The following is a 17,092-nucleotide window of genomic DNA, read 5'->3' on the forward strand; positions in this document are numbered from 1 at the left end:
GATTCCCCAGGTTCATGCAACCCCTCTTGCGACACTACAGCCTACGACGGACGACTCCTCTTCGATTCGACCCCACCTACAACAGCCTACGAATATCCCGTGCCAAACTGTCGGTGCTTCCACTTCTTCTGCACCCACTCAACGAGTTACTCATTACAACCTCCGAACGGAACGCTCCCACGGGCCCGGGAAATCCGAGAAGTGACTACAGCCTGCATATTCTGGTAAAAATTGTTCAAACTATCCTGTTTCTAAAGGAATCATGAAAATTCGCAAAGTTGTAGAAAAGCGTCTCCGGTTCAAATTTCACGTTTTTACGCTGAAAACCTATTTACAAGCTAGTGTGGTACCTAGAGGACTGCGAATTGTGTTGAAACCTGCTATTGAAAATATGTCAGCTTCTGATGTTTCCGCCTGGGATAACGTGCTCTCGAATGCTTCTTTTGCTCTTATGCGCATTGTCATCGGCCATTATGAATCTTTACTTAAATCCATTCGACCCCAACAAAACCAACTAATCTCGCATCATAAACTCTCCACCCGCGAATATGTGCAACTGGCTGAATACCAGCGAAAAAAATCGGCAGAAATATATAAGATCAAAAGCAAGAAACTTTTGAGAGACAAGGTGACTGTACCTTATGCGCCTCCCGAGATAGCTACCGCTAAGATTAGCACGCACAACAACAGTACCACATCGGCAGATGACCCAGTGACATCTAGTAACATAGTTAACTTGTCCTCTTACGAGCTTTCACGTGACGAAGTTTCACTGTTGTCTCGAGGACTTAATTTTTGCCCAGCTACAGGCAGTTACAGTGAATTCGAGCTCATGAAGGACTTGGATAATTTTGCTCCAAACTTAAGATTGCGGGAATACTTTTTGGACAAAAATTCTGCTGATCGTACTGCTCCCATCCTTCCATCTCACAAACATTGGATCCCGCCTACGCAAAGAGATAAATGCTTGGGCCTGTATATCGCCGCCGTTCAACAGGATTAGAAATTTATCACAAACAAGCTCCGTTTAAAAGAAACCTTTTATCAAACGAAATGGCGGCAATGCAGCACCTTAAATCCCGCGATGACATAATCATCAAGCCGGCAGATAAAGGCGGAGCACTCGTAATACTAAACGAATTAGAATATGTCAGCGAAGCTACCAGGCAGCTTGAAGACAGCACATTCTACTAGCGACTCGATGGAGACCCCACCGCAAACTTTAAATCGCTCATTACCAATTCATTAACCAACCTAAGTGAACAACAAAAATTCCCTCGCACTTCCCCGAGGGGGAGAGTGTGTAAGTGCGAATGCACGGTTGCATTCGCACTTAAAAGAAAGATGCATTTATTCACAGACACCTATTTGTGTTGTCGTTGTACTTGATTGCTAGAAGGATCGCTTTGTGGTCCGTGAAATGGGCTGTCAAGGGTCCTGGAGGACGGTGAGGACTTGGCAGTTTCTCGCAAAGGCCAGGTCGATGAAACCGCCGTTGATGGTGGTGGGGGAGTCGAGGGGTACGCACGACATGGAGTGCACAGTTACAGAATTAATCTCCTTATTTGTAGATTCAGTAATAAACCCGATTCCACCTTCATTTCCATCCTATAATAAGGACACAAACCATTTCTTGTCAGACATTGTCGATCTGTTTGTGCCCCCTGGTTCACTGTTGGTTACTTTAGATGTGGCATCCCTTTACACCAATATCCCGCATGCGGATGGAATACAGGCAGCACTTCACTCCTACAACGAGTCCGTTTGTGAGAAAATAATTGACAGCTCCACCTTGCTAACCCTCTTAAAATTGATACTTGAATTTAATAATTTTGAATTCAATGGGGTTCATTACCTACAAGTGAATGCACATCGATGGGCACGCCCATCGGCCCTACTTATGCAAATATTTTCATGGCTTACTCGAAAACAAATTTCTGGCAAGTCGCGCGCTGAAGCCACTCTACTACGAGCGATTCATCGACGATATCTTTATGATTTGGCAGCACGGGGAAGCTCACCTTTCATCCTTCATCCGTGATTTTAACAACGCGCATTCGTCCATTTCTTTTTCCCACGCATACTCAGAACAAACTATTCTAGATTTTCTAGATGTAACGTTGACGATGTGTGATGGCCAGCTCGCTACAACAGTTTATAGAAAGCCTATTGACCTCCAGCAATATCTTCACTTCAACAGTTATCATGTCAAGCACTGTAAAACTAGCATACCCTACGGTCAGGCCACCCGCCGCGGTGGCTCAGTGGCTAAGGCGTTGCGCTGCTGAGCACGAGGTCGCGGGTTCGATTCCCGGCCGCGGCGGCCGCTTTTCTGATGGAGGCGAAAAGCAAAAACGCCCGTGTGTACGAGATTTCGGCGCACGTTAAAGATCCCCAGGTGGTCAAAATTAATCCGGAGCCCTCCACTACGGCGCGCCTCATCGCCTGCGTTGCGTCGGCGCGTTAAACCCTACAATCAATCAACGGTCAGGCCCTTCGTTTTAAAAGAATATGCTCCCAACAAGCTGATTTTAATTCTAACTGTGCCCATCTTCGAAACGCTTTAGTCAAGCAAAAATACCCTTCCCAGATAATTGATGACGCCATCAAGCGTGCTCATAGCCACGACCGCGAAGCACTTTTAGGCACCAACCCGCCGCGGTGGCTCAGTGGCTAAGGCGTTGCGCTGCTGAGCACGAGGTCGCGGGTTCGATTCCCGGCCGCGGCGGCTGCTTTTCTGATGGAGGCGAAAAGCAAAAACGCCCGTGTGTACGAGATTTCGGCGCACGTTAAAGATCCTCAGGTGGTCAAAATTAATCCGGAGCCCTCCACTACGGCGCGCCTCACCGCCTGCGTTGCGTCGGCGCGTTAAACCCTACAATCAATCAATCAATCAATCAATCAATCAATCAATCAATCAATCAATCAATCAATCAATCAATCAATCAATCAATCAATCACTTTTAGGCACCAAGAAAAAACAGTCACTTCCATCGCATACTAACCTTGTTCTAACCTATTCCGCACCTGCACAAAGCGTAAACGCCGTTTTAAGAAAACACCATAACATACTTTTACAGAGCGAACGACTGAAATCAATTTTCAGAGAACCACCTCGTGTGACATACAGAAGATACCGGAATTTGCGGGACTTTCTTACGTCTTCAAAAGGCAAATCTCCATTGACTAAAGGCTGCCGCCCTTGCAACAAACCGCGCTGCAAGGTTTGCCACCATATGACTACCTCATCAACCGCGAACAGCGCAGCTTCTGATTTTAGCTTAAAAATAAATGGCAACTATACTTGTGATACCAGTAACGTAGTTTATCTGCTTGAATGCAATCTTTGTAAAATGCAGTACGTTGGGGAGACTCAAACATCCTTCAGACTTCGCTTTAACAATCACAAGGCTCATATTTCTGCACTACCTCATCTTCCATTATCAAAGCATGCCAACATCGCTGGTCACACTTTTGACAATATCAAAGTCACGATCCTGGAATCTGGCTTTCGAACGCACCATGATAGGGAAGTTCGCGAGTCATTTTTAATCTTCAAATTTAACACAATCGCACGTGGTTTGAATGAAAGTGCAGGAAAAATGAGTTGCTTGCACCTGTGAAGTCAATCCTTTTTTTTTTGCGTGTGCTGATATTTGTGACACTCCGTATCGCACGTGTCGAACATATGATTAGACTGCTACTGGTTAGATATCTGTGAAACGGGGCCCCGACAGTGCAGTGCACTTTGATTATGTTCCTTGCTGATGTTGTTGTTCTTGTTTTTGTTTTTCTTGTGATTTATGCTGCCACGTGGTTTTTGTCACCGCAACGAACGCCTTTATATACTGTACAACTATTCTTGTTACTGTTATTCTGATGAAGGCCGGTCCCCGGTCGATACGTTAAAACGTATCCTCTTTAGACGTGTTTCATTTTCTACATTATACTTACCGGTGTCCAAGAAATTGTTTCCCGCTATATATATATACATATATATATATATATATATATATATATATATATATATAATTATATATATATATGTATAAATGTATGTATATATATACAAGAAAAGAAAACTTTGAGCAAGGTAAAAGCACGATTGTGGCCTACGTTTCAGCAAAGAGAACTTGCTTTCCTCCAAGCCCTGAGGAAAGCAAGTTCTCTTTGCTGAAACGTAGGCCACAATCGTGCTTTTACCTTGTTCGAAGTTTTTCTTCTCTTATATATATATATATATATATATATATATATATATATATATATATATATATATATATATATATATATATATATATATATATAGGGAAACAGCCCCGCCGGTAGCGTAGTGGTTATCGCACCAGACCGGTATTCTGGAGGTCGTGGGTTCGGATCTCACCCGGCGGGCATTTTTTTTCACCACTTTCTTTTCTACTCAAAAAATTCTTCATCTCTTTCTATGACCCACCACAACCTCCCCTTTGCTTTCCGAGGTTTTCTTGACTGCCAACCCTTATTTCCTGTCTTATTACATGGAGCCCCTCATTTCACATTTTCTGATTCGCTACATGCTTAGCGAGGGCCTCTGTTCTGGCAGTCTTGGTGCCAAAGGGAGCTTCAGAGGGTTCAACGCCGGTCGACCACTCTCGACATGTCGTAGACACTCGAGTCACGGCCCGGGGGTGAAAAAGAAGGTCCCATTCACCCCGAGCAGTCCGAGTGGCGCTGGCTACCACCCCCAAGTGCAGGAAACGAAAATACCTTAACATAAATACCCGAGAAAGTGCTGGGGAAACAGCCCCACCGGTAGCGTAGTGGTTATCGCACCAGACCGGTATTCTGGAGGTCGATCCCACCCGGCGGGCAGTTTTTCACCACTTTTTTTTCGACTCAAAAAATTCTTCATCTCTTTCTATGACCCACCACAACCTCCTCCCCTTTGCTTTCCGAGGTTTTCTTGACTGCCAACCCTTATTTCCTATATATTTATTTATTTATATATATATATATATATATATATATATATATTATATATATATATATATATATATATATATATATATATATATATATATATATATATATATATATATATATATATATATATATATATATATATATATGTATATATATATATTTATAGTATAAGTAAAGAGTCGGATACACAGCAATAAAATAACAAAGAATGTTTACTTACGTAGCGGACCCGCCGCGGTGGCTCAGTGGCTAAGGCGTTGCGCTGCCTCGCACGAGGTCGCGGGTTCGATTCCCGGCCGCGGCGGCCGCTTTTCTGATGGAGGCGAAAAGCAAAAACGCCCGTGTGTACGAGATTTCGGCGCACGTTAAAGATCCCCAGGTGGTCAAAATTAATCCGGAGCCCTCCACTACGGCGCGCCTCATCGCCTGCGTTGCGTCGGCGCGTTAAACCCTACAATCAATCAATCAACTTACGTAGCGGCAACGGGACTTGCCTTCATCAGAGTACAGCTACATGAATTTGCTGTCACAGACATTTGGAACACATTTCTTATATAGATTTGCACAGAACTGTGAGAAGGATCGGAATATGTTTCGAAAACGGATAGGATGCATGCAGTCGGGCTAAGCCTGTGTTACAAAAAACAACAACAAAAAAAGAGAGAAATGAGACAGGGACAGAGAGAGGAAGGGATCGTATTTACAAGGCTGCGGTCAAGGTTGCGCCAGGACGGGGCAACGTACCTGGCATGGCCTGCAAGTTGGGAAGACTAAATCGCGGTTTCAACAGAAAGGGCAAAAAATACAATAAGGTATTCAGTGGTTGGGGAGACTGGTTCGGAGGGATTCATACAGGCATGAACGAAGAATGTGTTTTGGGTGTGCCCCCCGCGGATGGACATAATAGACACAGTACACAAAAGAGCATTGCACAAGTGCTAGCAACTGAACAGGAAAAATGTAGGTTCCATAGATAACAAAGGGTTAAACATTTCTAAGTGGGGGGGGAGGGGCGGGGAACGCGGCCTCCCTTCCAAGGACAAATCGCATTGTTAAGTCGCATTAGGCTAATAAAGCTTCTGTATTTGGGGAGTTTCTGCGAATTTTGATAGGAAACTCAATGGTAGGGTTAATGAAGAATGTAATAAAAATTATGAAGTCGTTAATTTTATTCGAGGGATAAGCACGTTAGTTTTCCGTAACTTTCAATAATACCAAGCGTCGCTGACCCAAAATTATAAATGACATAAGATTCCTGAACCTCACGGTCGTGGGAGATTTTGAAAGCGGATTCTGAAATGGTCGCTTTAAGATGTTCAAATGCATGACCGGGACCGTTCACATGTCTTGACAGGGGCAAATAAGGACAAATGTTTGCATGAGAGCGGTGATTATTGAATCGTATTCGGAAGGGCGTTTCAGTTTAGCCGATATATTGCTGCCTACAAACAGTGCACTCTAGAAGGTATACGACATTAGCAGACTCACAGTTGAAGTTACCCTTTATATTTACGTAGTAGTCTGAAGCCGTGCTGGTGGCACGCTGTGTGGTGGTCATGTGTGGGCATACTTTACGTCGATAATTATTACAGGGCATGCAACCAGTAGTTTCCGGTCGGCTGATACGAGAGTTCGTAAGAAAGTTGCCCAAATTCTTATTACGCCGGTAGACAACGCGTGGTGGTTCAGGGAGTATGCTTTTTAAGCGTTCACTTTGAATTAGAATATTGTGATGTTTGCTTAGTACGGTTGACACTCTTGGAGCAGAGGCTGAGTGGGTTAGAACTAAGTTTGTTTGCGGGTTAACGTTCGTGGCTTTTTTCTTACAGATTTCGTTATGGTGTAATTGGTTGGCTCGTACAATTGCATCGTTGATAACTTGGTCCAGGTATTTTCTATTCAGGAGAGCGGTCTTGAGTTCTCGACAGTTTGAGTAAAAGTCGGCTTGGTTCGTGCAAATTCTCCTAAAACGGTGGGCTTGGCTGTACGGTAGTGCTGTATTTGATTGTCTGACATGGCTACTTTGGAAGTGCAAATACTGCCGCGTGTCTGTCGGTTTTCTATAGAGTTTAGTTTGAAGACGACCTTGGGAAGTAGTAACGGTGACGTCCAGAAAGTTTACACTGTGTTCCGAATTGGAATGAGCAAGCGAAATAGTAGGATGGGCTAGGTTAAATGCCTCAATGAAGGTAAGGAGCTCCGCGTCACCGTGCTACAAGATCATGAATATGTCGTCAATATACCTTTTATAGTACAGTGGCTTTAAGTTTTGAATGTCAAGAAAGTTTTATTACATGGGAGCCATAAAGATATTTGCGAAGTTTGGTCCGATTCTAGTTCCCATTGACGTTCCGCTGACTTGCACGTAATGAACTCCGTCAAACTCAAAATTGTTAAGTTCAAAAAAAAGCCTAAGGAAAGTTTGGAGAGTAGAAGAATCGATAGGTTTGTCTCACGATGACTGCTCATACGCAAGCGATACAGCGGTGATGCCATCTTCATGGGGGATGTTATATACAGGGACGCAACATCGAGGGTGACTAGAAGGCAGTTATCAGGAATTTCAATATTTGAGACGTCTGAGAGAAAGTAATCGGTGTCCTTAATGAAGGAGGGAAAGCTTGACGGAATGTCGCAGGTGAGATTATCGACATACCGCGATAGGTTTACCGTAACAGTGCCAATGCCAGAAACAATGGTGCGCCCTGGGTTGTAGACCTTGTGAAGTTTAGGCAGAAGATAGAATTTACCGGCTACTGGTCTTAAAGGGATCAAGGAACGAGCCGTGGTTTCATTTATTGTTTCATTTTTAACAAGCTCAGCTAGTTTATCTTTAACGATTTGCTTATAGTCTTGAGTGGGATCACTGTGTAGTGCTTTGTAGAACGTCGATACCGATAGTTGCTTATTGGCGTCGCTAACAAAGTCGGTTTGTTCAAGGATTACGATGGCGCCTCCCTTATCGGCAGGTTTAATAATTATGTCGGGACAGCTTGCGAGTTCCTCTGGGGCTTTCTTTTCGTTGGTAGTCATGGTATGGCGGAAAGAAATTTGTGTTTGGTATACTTTTCGCACATCGCGTTGGACAGCTTTGATGTACATGTCGAGGCAACTATCACGCTGTGTGGGAGGGGTCCAGTGCTTAAAGCTAGGTAGGGGGCTGCGGGCTTCCTCCGTCGCAGAGTGATCGTGGAAGTATTCTTGTAGCCTCATGTTTCTTGCGAAGTTATCTAAGTCATTAAAAATTTTAAATATATCAAAACCACCAGTGGCCGGGCAAAAGCTTAGGCCCTTTGACAATACGTTCATCTGAACTGGGGAGAGGGTTATACTTGAAAGGTTCATTACATTCCCGGTAAGATTTTCTTTTGTGACGGCAGACAAGGGAAAATTATTAGTACTGGTGTTTAACTGAACTTGTTGGGGTGCAGTAGTCGAAGCAATAATTAAAGTCGCAGGGACATTACCGGTTGTATTGTTAGGGTGGGGATGTTACCTGTGCTGGAGCTTGTTAGATTCTTACGCTTGCGGCCAGTGTTAGAAATGTGATTTCGGTAAAGTTTGCGGGCGTGGAATATATATATATATATATATATATATATATATATATATATATATATATATATATATATATATATATATATATATATATATATATCCACGTGCAAACGAATACGTTCTGTTTGTGATTTCGTTTGGGTCGCTACAATCGTCCTACGGTGTTACTTGTATTTCTGTGCGAGCTCATTTGCAACGCCCACAACTGCTTCGCCGTAAGTTAAGGATTGCGAAAATGAAACTCTGTCATTCAGCTCAAGTAGTCCTGTTTTATGCTATGAGACCAACAATTTTTCTACACGGGCTTGTTTAAACGGTAGGCGAGCCTGTAGTTCGTAATTCCCAGTGGCGTACGACTCGCCCACCCGAACTAAGACGCGTTGTGTAGCGAATGATATGCCTAATTGCTTTAATCTCATAATGCACGTCAATAATGCAGGCGATGCAGGCTACTACGATGAAAACGGCCGGCTTTACTTCGCGGAGCGGCTGAAGCAGATGATCAAGTGCATGGGCAATCAGGTGGTGCCCGTTGAGCTTGAAGAACTGCTCCTAAGTCGACATGCCGAAGAAATCGCTCAAGTGTCAGTGCTGGGGTTGCCACACGCAGAGTACGGGGAAGCCGCTGCAGCCGCAGTCGTTCTCACTGAGAAAGGGCGGCAACAGCAGCTGTCTGATCTCGAACAGAGAATCAAGGCCACCGTAGCAGGTGAACGTCAAATTGATTGCTTTTTGTGTATTTTCTTATTCGGGCGTTGAGAGATGTTTGTCGGGGCCTTTACACTTGTTCTAAGGAGTACGTGTCAACTTTCCTTCATGAGAAGCAAGCAGAAAAGTACCAGGTATAAGCACTGCTTTTGGAATTTTTACGAATAAGCACTGCTTTCGGAATTTGTATAAAAACACGGTAGCTCCGCCCAACGTAGAAAAATATTATGTCCGCGCATGTCGAAATATTTACCATAACCAAAATGTATCATAAGTGTTCCTGCCACCTAATTTTACAAAGTATTCTTCACACACAGGCCAAAAGCGTCTTTCCTTGCTTTGCTATTTTGCTGATGGTTAGAATCTGAAAAACAAACACAAAAATGTCATTTATTTGAGAGATAAAAGAACGAAGAGCTAAACGGGTTTAAAGTAAGTTCTACATGGACTGACGTCAACCCACGCCGTTGAATGGCCTGCCAACCACCAGTTTTTTTCAATAAACGTTTATTCTCTCTCGCTCTCTTTCTCTATCAAAGCCCCTGGGTCTAAGTACTTGTTTCTAAACCTAAAGCAAGAAGGTTTTCTCCGGGGATACTTATCAAACTAAATTTTAATTTTACATCCCGTGTGTGTCCCACTGGTTGAAGTGTACCGAATGCCTGTAGCTCACTACGCACCTTACTATGGTCTGAGGCCTGGTAAGCAATGAACAAATAATGAAAGCCACGATAAGAAAGGAAACATAAAGTAAAAGCTTGCTGAACATTGTGGTTCTATCCCCACTGGGAGCCCAGGCTTGTTCTAAGGTTCTACAAGGGTTTCTTGTACCGATGTTTTATCTTCCCAAGCAACCAGGCGTTACTTACATGTGGGCTACGCCTGGTTATTCAGCTGAAGCGACCTCTAAGGCTTTCGGATTCATAAAAAACAGTCTAACTATTTAATGATAGCTTTCACGTGAGACAGATTTAAGGATTGAGAGCCTTTTTATTAAAATCAACCTTCCAAATAAGATATAATAGCTAGTCTAACGACCAAGGAAAGAGGGCCACCGAGAGCTCATCTTGTGAATCGACGTGGAAGCGGTGTTGTAGTCATAGTACGCATAGTGAAAGCGCTCCACGATTTCTGACGGCCAGAGCAAGGGCTTAGAGATTACAAGTGAACTTGAGACAGATTTAGGACGCCGTCTTTACCAGCTATTTTTCTCGGCGGCTCGATTTGGCTGACAACGCTAAGACCGTATCTTTATTGCCGCGATCCGAGGAAAACTCTTCACTGGCTTTTGCGAGGTTCCGCTTTACGTATGGGTTCACTTTGGAATACTTTGGAATACTTTGGAATACTTTGGAATACTTTGGAGCACTTTGGAATACTGCAAAAATAGCGTGCTCGCCCTTAAACCTGCAGCTTTTGTCTTATGCCGAAGCTAAAAAGCTCAGGATGGAGATAAACCCGTCGGCCGTGTCATAAGGTTAAACAGCTTTAATTCTATTCGATTGATTGTAGGGTTTAACATGCCGACGCAACGCAGGCGATGAGGAATGCCGTGTGGAGGGCTCCGGATGAATTTTGACCACCTGGGGATCTTTACGTGCGCCGAAATCTCGTACACACGGGCGTTTCTTGCTTTTCGCCTCCATCAGAAAAGTGGCCGCCGCGGCCGGAAATCGAACCCGCGACCTTGTGCTCAGCAGCACAACGCAAATAGCTTTAATTCCATGCCGAACTACGCAGTGGCTTTAATTGCTCATTTCAGCTGCATAAAGGGAATGGGCCTTTTGCTAGCCGCTCTTCTGTTACGAGTGAGTAAAAAAAAAAACCGGAAATGGTTTGGCATTAGGTGCGATCGTGCGAAACATTATTCCTCAACTCCTTAAGAAAAGATCTGGAGAAATTCAGAAAATTCTCTACTAATGCGCAGCGCTCTTAAGCCGCTCGTCTAGAAGTTCGGTTTTTACAGCCAAGAATGGCTATGAGAAGCGAAATGCCTTGGAATATTTCGCTCCTTTTAAGTATTCTTTTGTTTCTTTTTGGAAATGCTATAAAGTAATGCCATTATAGCGATTAAGTACCTTTACTTTGATAAGTATGTTTTTTTTGGAGATGCAGGGTATCTGCAGAGTTGGTCCGCTAACGCTAGTTTTTATACGGATTTCCAACGTTCTTCAGCAGACAATTGTGGTTCTTCTTTGGTTTTTTGGGGAAATGTATACGATGCACCTTTGTTATTTTGTGAGATCATTTACGTTAAATTTTTTTTTAGTTTACTTAGTAAAACTGTTAACTAGGCTAGTTGGTTATTCATAGGGGTGATGCGGAGCGCAGACAAAACCCACGCGGGCGAGAACTATATGAAATGTGCGTGTCGGTATGTGTATTTCCGTCCCCGTATGCGTTTTGAGAGCCACGTATCACCGCTTCTATTTTTCTCATTTTTTTGGTTTTTCAAAAGTCTGTCCGGCCACCAATCTCTATTTACCCTATAATAACGCTTAAAGGTGTTACTATCGCTAAACCTGCAATTTTTGGAAATGCGGGAGTTACGCGGTTCGCTATATTCGCTATTTTTTTACTCTCATGTTGAACGTTCCCTTGTGGACTGTTTTTTTTATTCTCATGTTTTATGGCGATATTTATAAGATCCATAAATCTGGATTAGTCAGGTTGTTTTTGTCAAAATGTTATTCTTATATACACTTTTTGTCTGATTTTTAAATATTATGTGCGACAACTTCTCTAGATTTAGGCTTTTATAAAAATAAAGGTGTTACCTCCGCCGAATTTGTATTTGTTGAGGAAATTCATAGCGTTATTCGGTCATGGCAGGAGTGGCACACGGCAGAGAATGCTAAGCCTTAAAGAAACTCCCAACAAACGCTTCCCGTAGTCAGCGCTGAACTTGGATCACTCGTCCTTTCAAGAATTAGCATGCTGACGCCACAGTTTATAGTGATTTGGAGCTACATAACTCACTTCGGGGCGCAGGTCCGGAAAATGCGACCTTAATATTCTATTGTATGATGAAATAACCACTGGGACAGCGACACGCCCCTGAGGCCTCAAACTAATGACACCTGCGACGTTTTCAGCCGTACTTTCGTCTCATATTGCTTTTCGATGATCATAGCAAACAGCTCGTTAGTGACTAAAGGTCTGGTGATGTGTAAATTAACTTGAAACTGTCTATCGGACGGCAAGACCAACAATTTTTTAGTTTGACAGATGCAACAATATGTACTTGGGGTAGGCGGGCGGTAAGGCGCGTCATTTACGCCCTACGAGGCGGGAATGAGTTGCACTTCCGACCTAATGAACTGAGCGAAAAGTTGCTTTAGTTGGAAATGTAGTCCTTATTGAAGGTTTGGTGCCCTAGAGACTCGCATGTAGAGAATACATTTCGTTGAAAATGTAAGTAGAGAACAAAAAAGTTACGAGTGTTGTTTCTTATTTTCTGTTTAGGGCTCCTGGCTGCATACAAGCACCTCTACGGTGGCGTCTTCTTTTTGGACTCCTTCCCCACAACAGAAAGTTCGAAAGTGAACCGGCCTGCGTTGGCTCGTTTACTTGCATAAAGAAAATAAAGGGAGGGAGGGGCTGCAAGAAAGGGACAAGGTTTAATGCAGAATATTTTGCAGTGGACTATGGAAACCTCAGTACATGTAAACATTTCAGGAGGCAGTGAATAAAGGAGCATCGAGGCTAAAACTTTTCAACTTTCGAATCGGTGCCTGAACAGACGGAATAGTTCGGATATGTAAGGGGACGGTGAGGTAAAGTGAACTCAGCGGGTAACGTACGTATAAGGCACTTCATATGTAAAACGATTGCTGCGTTCAGCACAACTTCATACGGGCGGTCTCTCACAGGTAGCGCCCTGTAATGCATTGCTGCTCCGACTTCTGCACTCCACTCTCTCATGACTGACTGCCCGGTCATGACTTTCTCTATTGGGTTGGTGCGGGGAATAGGAATTTCATATGGCGAACAATAAAAACATATACGCTATCGAATAGTTCTTATCGGTTATTGAGAAGGAGACGACGGACAAGTCCGGAGTGTTTCGGTGCATCAAAAGGACATGCGACGGCAGGCATAACGTTGGAACTGCTTCTTTTTTTGTTTTGCTGGTATGTTGCCGTCTGTGCGCTTTCCTCACATTTTAAAACAATTTTTTTGTGCTGCTATAAAGTTGTCCTTCTTCGCCGACGCTTCTATTGTGCGGTTCGCTTTCTTCTGTCCTAGCTTTGGTCAAGTCTCGCCGCTCAAATATGGAGTAAGAACTACATGACCACAATACAAAACATATTTGTTAAAACAAACTTGTGAAACCCACCTCTCTGGGAGCCTGATTCTCGTTACAATGCCCACCCGGTACACACAGCCGAGTTCGAACAATGCTAAGTGTAGCGTCCCTGGCTCCCCGATGACGCTGTTCTGTGAGTACAACTGAGGCACACGCTGCCATACAGGAGCAAGCGCAAAATAATACGAGCGCAAGGACAGTGCAAATGCAAATAGGACGGGAAGGGGTTATGGGGCAGATTTAGCACGTGACGGCCCCTATGGGGCAATAACCGCCACTTCGACAGGCATTCTGAACACATCCCGTGTGAAAGTAATGTAGTACCCGACGCAGGCTCTGGTTCCTTTCAGATATCTACTCAATTCACAATTGCTAGTGCCTCTCAGGTACCATACCAAGATACATTCGTGTTAGATTGCACTCAACACTGCTTAAGTTGTATTATTAATTTTGTTTATTTGTTATTCCTACAAACAATGCTATAGGAGGAACTGCCAAAGAGGCTGGCTGTGACAAGCACTGCAGTTCTTCGGCGGTCATACATTCTTAAATCCAATGGTGAGATGTTCCGCGCGGAAGTAGCTGTGATGTAAAGGTTCGCTGACTATTTAGCTTTGGTTCCCTGACCATTTCCTTCCCTAAGAACACCACCTTTTCCCCTCAGAGCGATGGTAAATCTTGCTGTAAGCTTTCCCCCTCCCCGCCATTGGAGAATCTTGTACGGCTGGATAAAGAGCGCCCCATGGCGGAGTAAGCCTACAGAATTCTTTTGACGAAGGAGCTAGACTTATTCAGCGCGTTTCTCGCTGAGAAGCTCCGGAATAAATTTTTTGCTCCTCGTACCCCTCTAAACTGTCTATTAAATCACAATCCCCGTTGTTGCAAATACATTTTGCAGCGGTACTCTCACCTTGTTACATATTATGCCTTCGGTTTCATTTGTGATATCTGGTCTTGTGGTATTTATCCGTACCGAAAATGTTCGTGATGAATTCGATGATTAGGCAGGATGAAGATGATAAGTGGTATCTGGGGTAGAGAACAGGCAGAATACCGCACGCCTTATGTTGTTGTTCTTGATTCTCACCGAAAAGCGCCCTACTATAAAGTTGCTCACAGAGGCTATGTTCGACAAAAAGAGGTCTAAGCCCGACGGTGGAGCGCCACGACCTTACTTTATTAGATGCCTGAGCAGCGCTGCCTCAAAAGAGTAAATGGTGAACGCCCCAGGCAAATGAGCAGCCGTCGAAATGGGAAAATGTGGGGTCTGTTGTAGCTAAATTGACGAGCTGACTTCAACTAGCAGTAGCAGTGGTCAGCCCGCGCAGGGCATCTATAAGGCCCCGTTACTTCACTGGGAACTGGTGCCCTGATTCGTATGTATGCAGGACCAGATGTGAGTAGTTTTGGGGATCGAGCCTTTTCAAGACTCGTAATGTTATGAATGCACTAAGAGAAAAATAATTCTCCTTGCCTTGTTCAAACGTCCGGAGGCTGCTATAACCTTTCATGCATCAGAACCATGAAACCTGTAAAGAAGCAGGAAGTTGTATGACCCATACCAACAGTATAAATGAGCAGCCTGGAAATAAGCAAAACAATGGTTCAGCACTTCGCCGCAGTGGGAATTTATGAACCTGTTACGCTTCAACGACACTGTTAACAATCACGTTCTCTACAAAAGTCAACCGGAAAGGTGGATAGAACGGCATTTACTGCTTTATGTCTACTTATTTGGCAAAGGGTATTTGATTTCAGTGTGCCGGAAGGGTTGTGGTTTGCCACATGAGTAGATTTTTCGTGCTACCATAATGCCTACGCTGCGTCAGAACGTCCAATCGCCGCTGGGTGGCCTTCTGAACACGCGGTTCCAAAAGTATGACGCCAGTTTTACACTGTTTTACCGTAATAATGAAAGTAGAAAGTCTTAGGGCGGATATATTGGAGGATACAGTGGTCATTATTAGATGTTTAACAGTGCCTGAAAATGTTACTTCTCTTCCGATGAAATGTCAGCTTTGGCCGGTGTCCGACGCCTCGCTTTGACTTCAGCAGCATACAGCACCGTGTTTCTCGCACACACCTCACACACCGCTCCAAAGGTTCTCATTGTTCTGATCGTCTCAGTACTCACGTTTTGCAGCTTTAGCTCCAGGATTGGCTGACGGTCACTCCAATTCTGGTCGGCAGGTATCGGAAATCCACGCCGGCGTTTGCATTTTGTACTCCTCAGCCGTTTATGCCGCCTGCCACCGGCTGCACACTCCTATCTACGACTCGCGAAAGACAGGTGCGTCGTGTGCGTTCAGCTGAGAAGGCTGCAGATGCTTCTTGGATATCTAGGTCGGCACAGGAACGACGGCTGCGGATTCCTCTGCCAGCTGCTGATACCAGCCCTCTTCTTACGTTCTAAATGTTGCTTTGTTGTTTTGTCACTCAGTGTCGGGGGATCGATGCAAAACGTTTGACTAAGGCTTTTCATCATGCACTAATATTCCACTGAAGAAAATGGCAGTAGCATGCTGCTTAGTACATACAGGGTGTTGCAACGATAACTGGAACACTTTAAAAATTTTTCCTGAGCGATCCGCCGCTCTGTTCGCGCTCAAACTTCACACAAAGGTCGCATTTTGTGGTCTATTTTGTTTGACACCGGGAACAACAACGGTACTTACCTGTTTATTCTGAAAATAAATAAAAACGATTTTCGCCTATGGGAAAACCGCGGATGATTTGGACGTGCGAGCCAGCGCAAGTTGATGTTGGGACGACGGAACCACCTGCAGAGTGAAACGCACGTTTGGGATTCACGTACGGAGCCAAATGGTGCAGCAGACGATCAGAAAATGCACCTAGAAATGAGCTAACAGACGATCAGAAAACCCGGTTTTCGGGCTCGCACGTCCAAATCGCCGCCATTTTCCCATAGGCGAAAATCGTTTTTATTTATTTTCAGAATAAACAGGTAAGTACCGTTGTTGTTCCCGGTGTCAAACAAAATAGACCACAAAATGCGACCTTTGTGTGAAGTTTGAGCGTGAACAGAGCGGCGGATCGCTCAGGAAAAATTTTTAAAGTGTTCCAGTTATCGTTGCAACACACTGTATATCACGACACTTAGGCCTGCAGGCGCGGAAGTTATGTGCCCTCAATTTCATTGTAACCTGTGCGATCCCGTAATTCTTTTGGTAGATAATCCCGTGATAACGTCGTCATAAGTGGTCAAAATGTTTTCGTCATCATAGAGGCGCATGTGTGACGTGTTGGCCTCACGGCGTAATGGTGGCATTTGTGTCGGCTCGCCCTCATGAAACTTTTTCCTTTCTGTTTACTGTTTGTCTCCTGCATGGGGAGTATGTGGCCTTTCATTTGATTTTTCCTTTGTGTTACCTCTAGGACATAAGCAGGCTGTGTACTAATAATAGACTGCCGGCGAAACAGCCATGAGGTTTTACCTTTATATGTACTAGGGTAAACATGAAATTGAAATTGCTCTACGAAGATGTAATTTTTGACGAGAAGAATAAAGCTTTAAAACTGACTTGCTTCGCAATG

General features: G+C 44.1%; 1 protein-coding gene across 1 annotated transcript in view; it reads left to right on the top strand.

Moving 5' to 3' along the window:
• Nucleotides 1-13,417, top strand: part of LOC144173481 (uncharacterized) — a 62,818-nt gene extending 49,401 nt beyond the window's left edge. Inside the window, exons 9-10 of the mRNA XM_077701884.1 lie at nt 8,960-9,229; nt 12,694-13,417. Of these exons, the coding sequence (XP_077558010.1) occupies nt 8,960-9,229; nt 12,694-12,806 (383 nt within the window). The 3' untranslated portion in view covers nt 12,807-13,417. The remainder of the gene's footprint in view (nt 1-8,959; nt 9,230-12,693) is intronic.
• Nucleotides 13,418-17,092: the final 3,675 nt, after the last annotated feature.

This window comes from Haemaphysalis longicornis, unplaced genomic scaffold (assembly GCF_048455015.1).
Source record: "Haemaphysalis longicornis isolate Haplotype H1 unplaced genomic scaffold, Haemaphysalis longicornis Haplotype H1 scaffold_3, whole genome shotgun sequence".
NCBI classification, from domain to species: Eukaryota; Metazoa; Arthropoda; class Arachnida; order Ixodida; family Ixodidae; genus Haemaphysalis; species Haemaphysalis longicornis.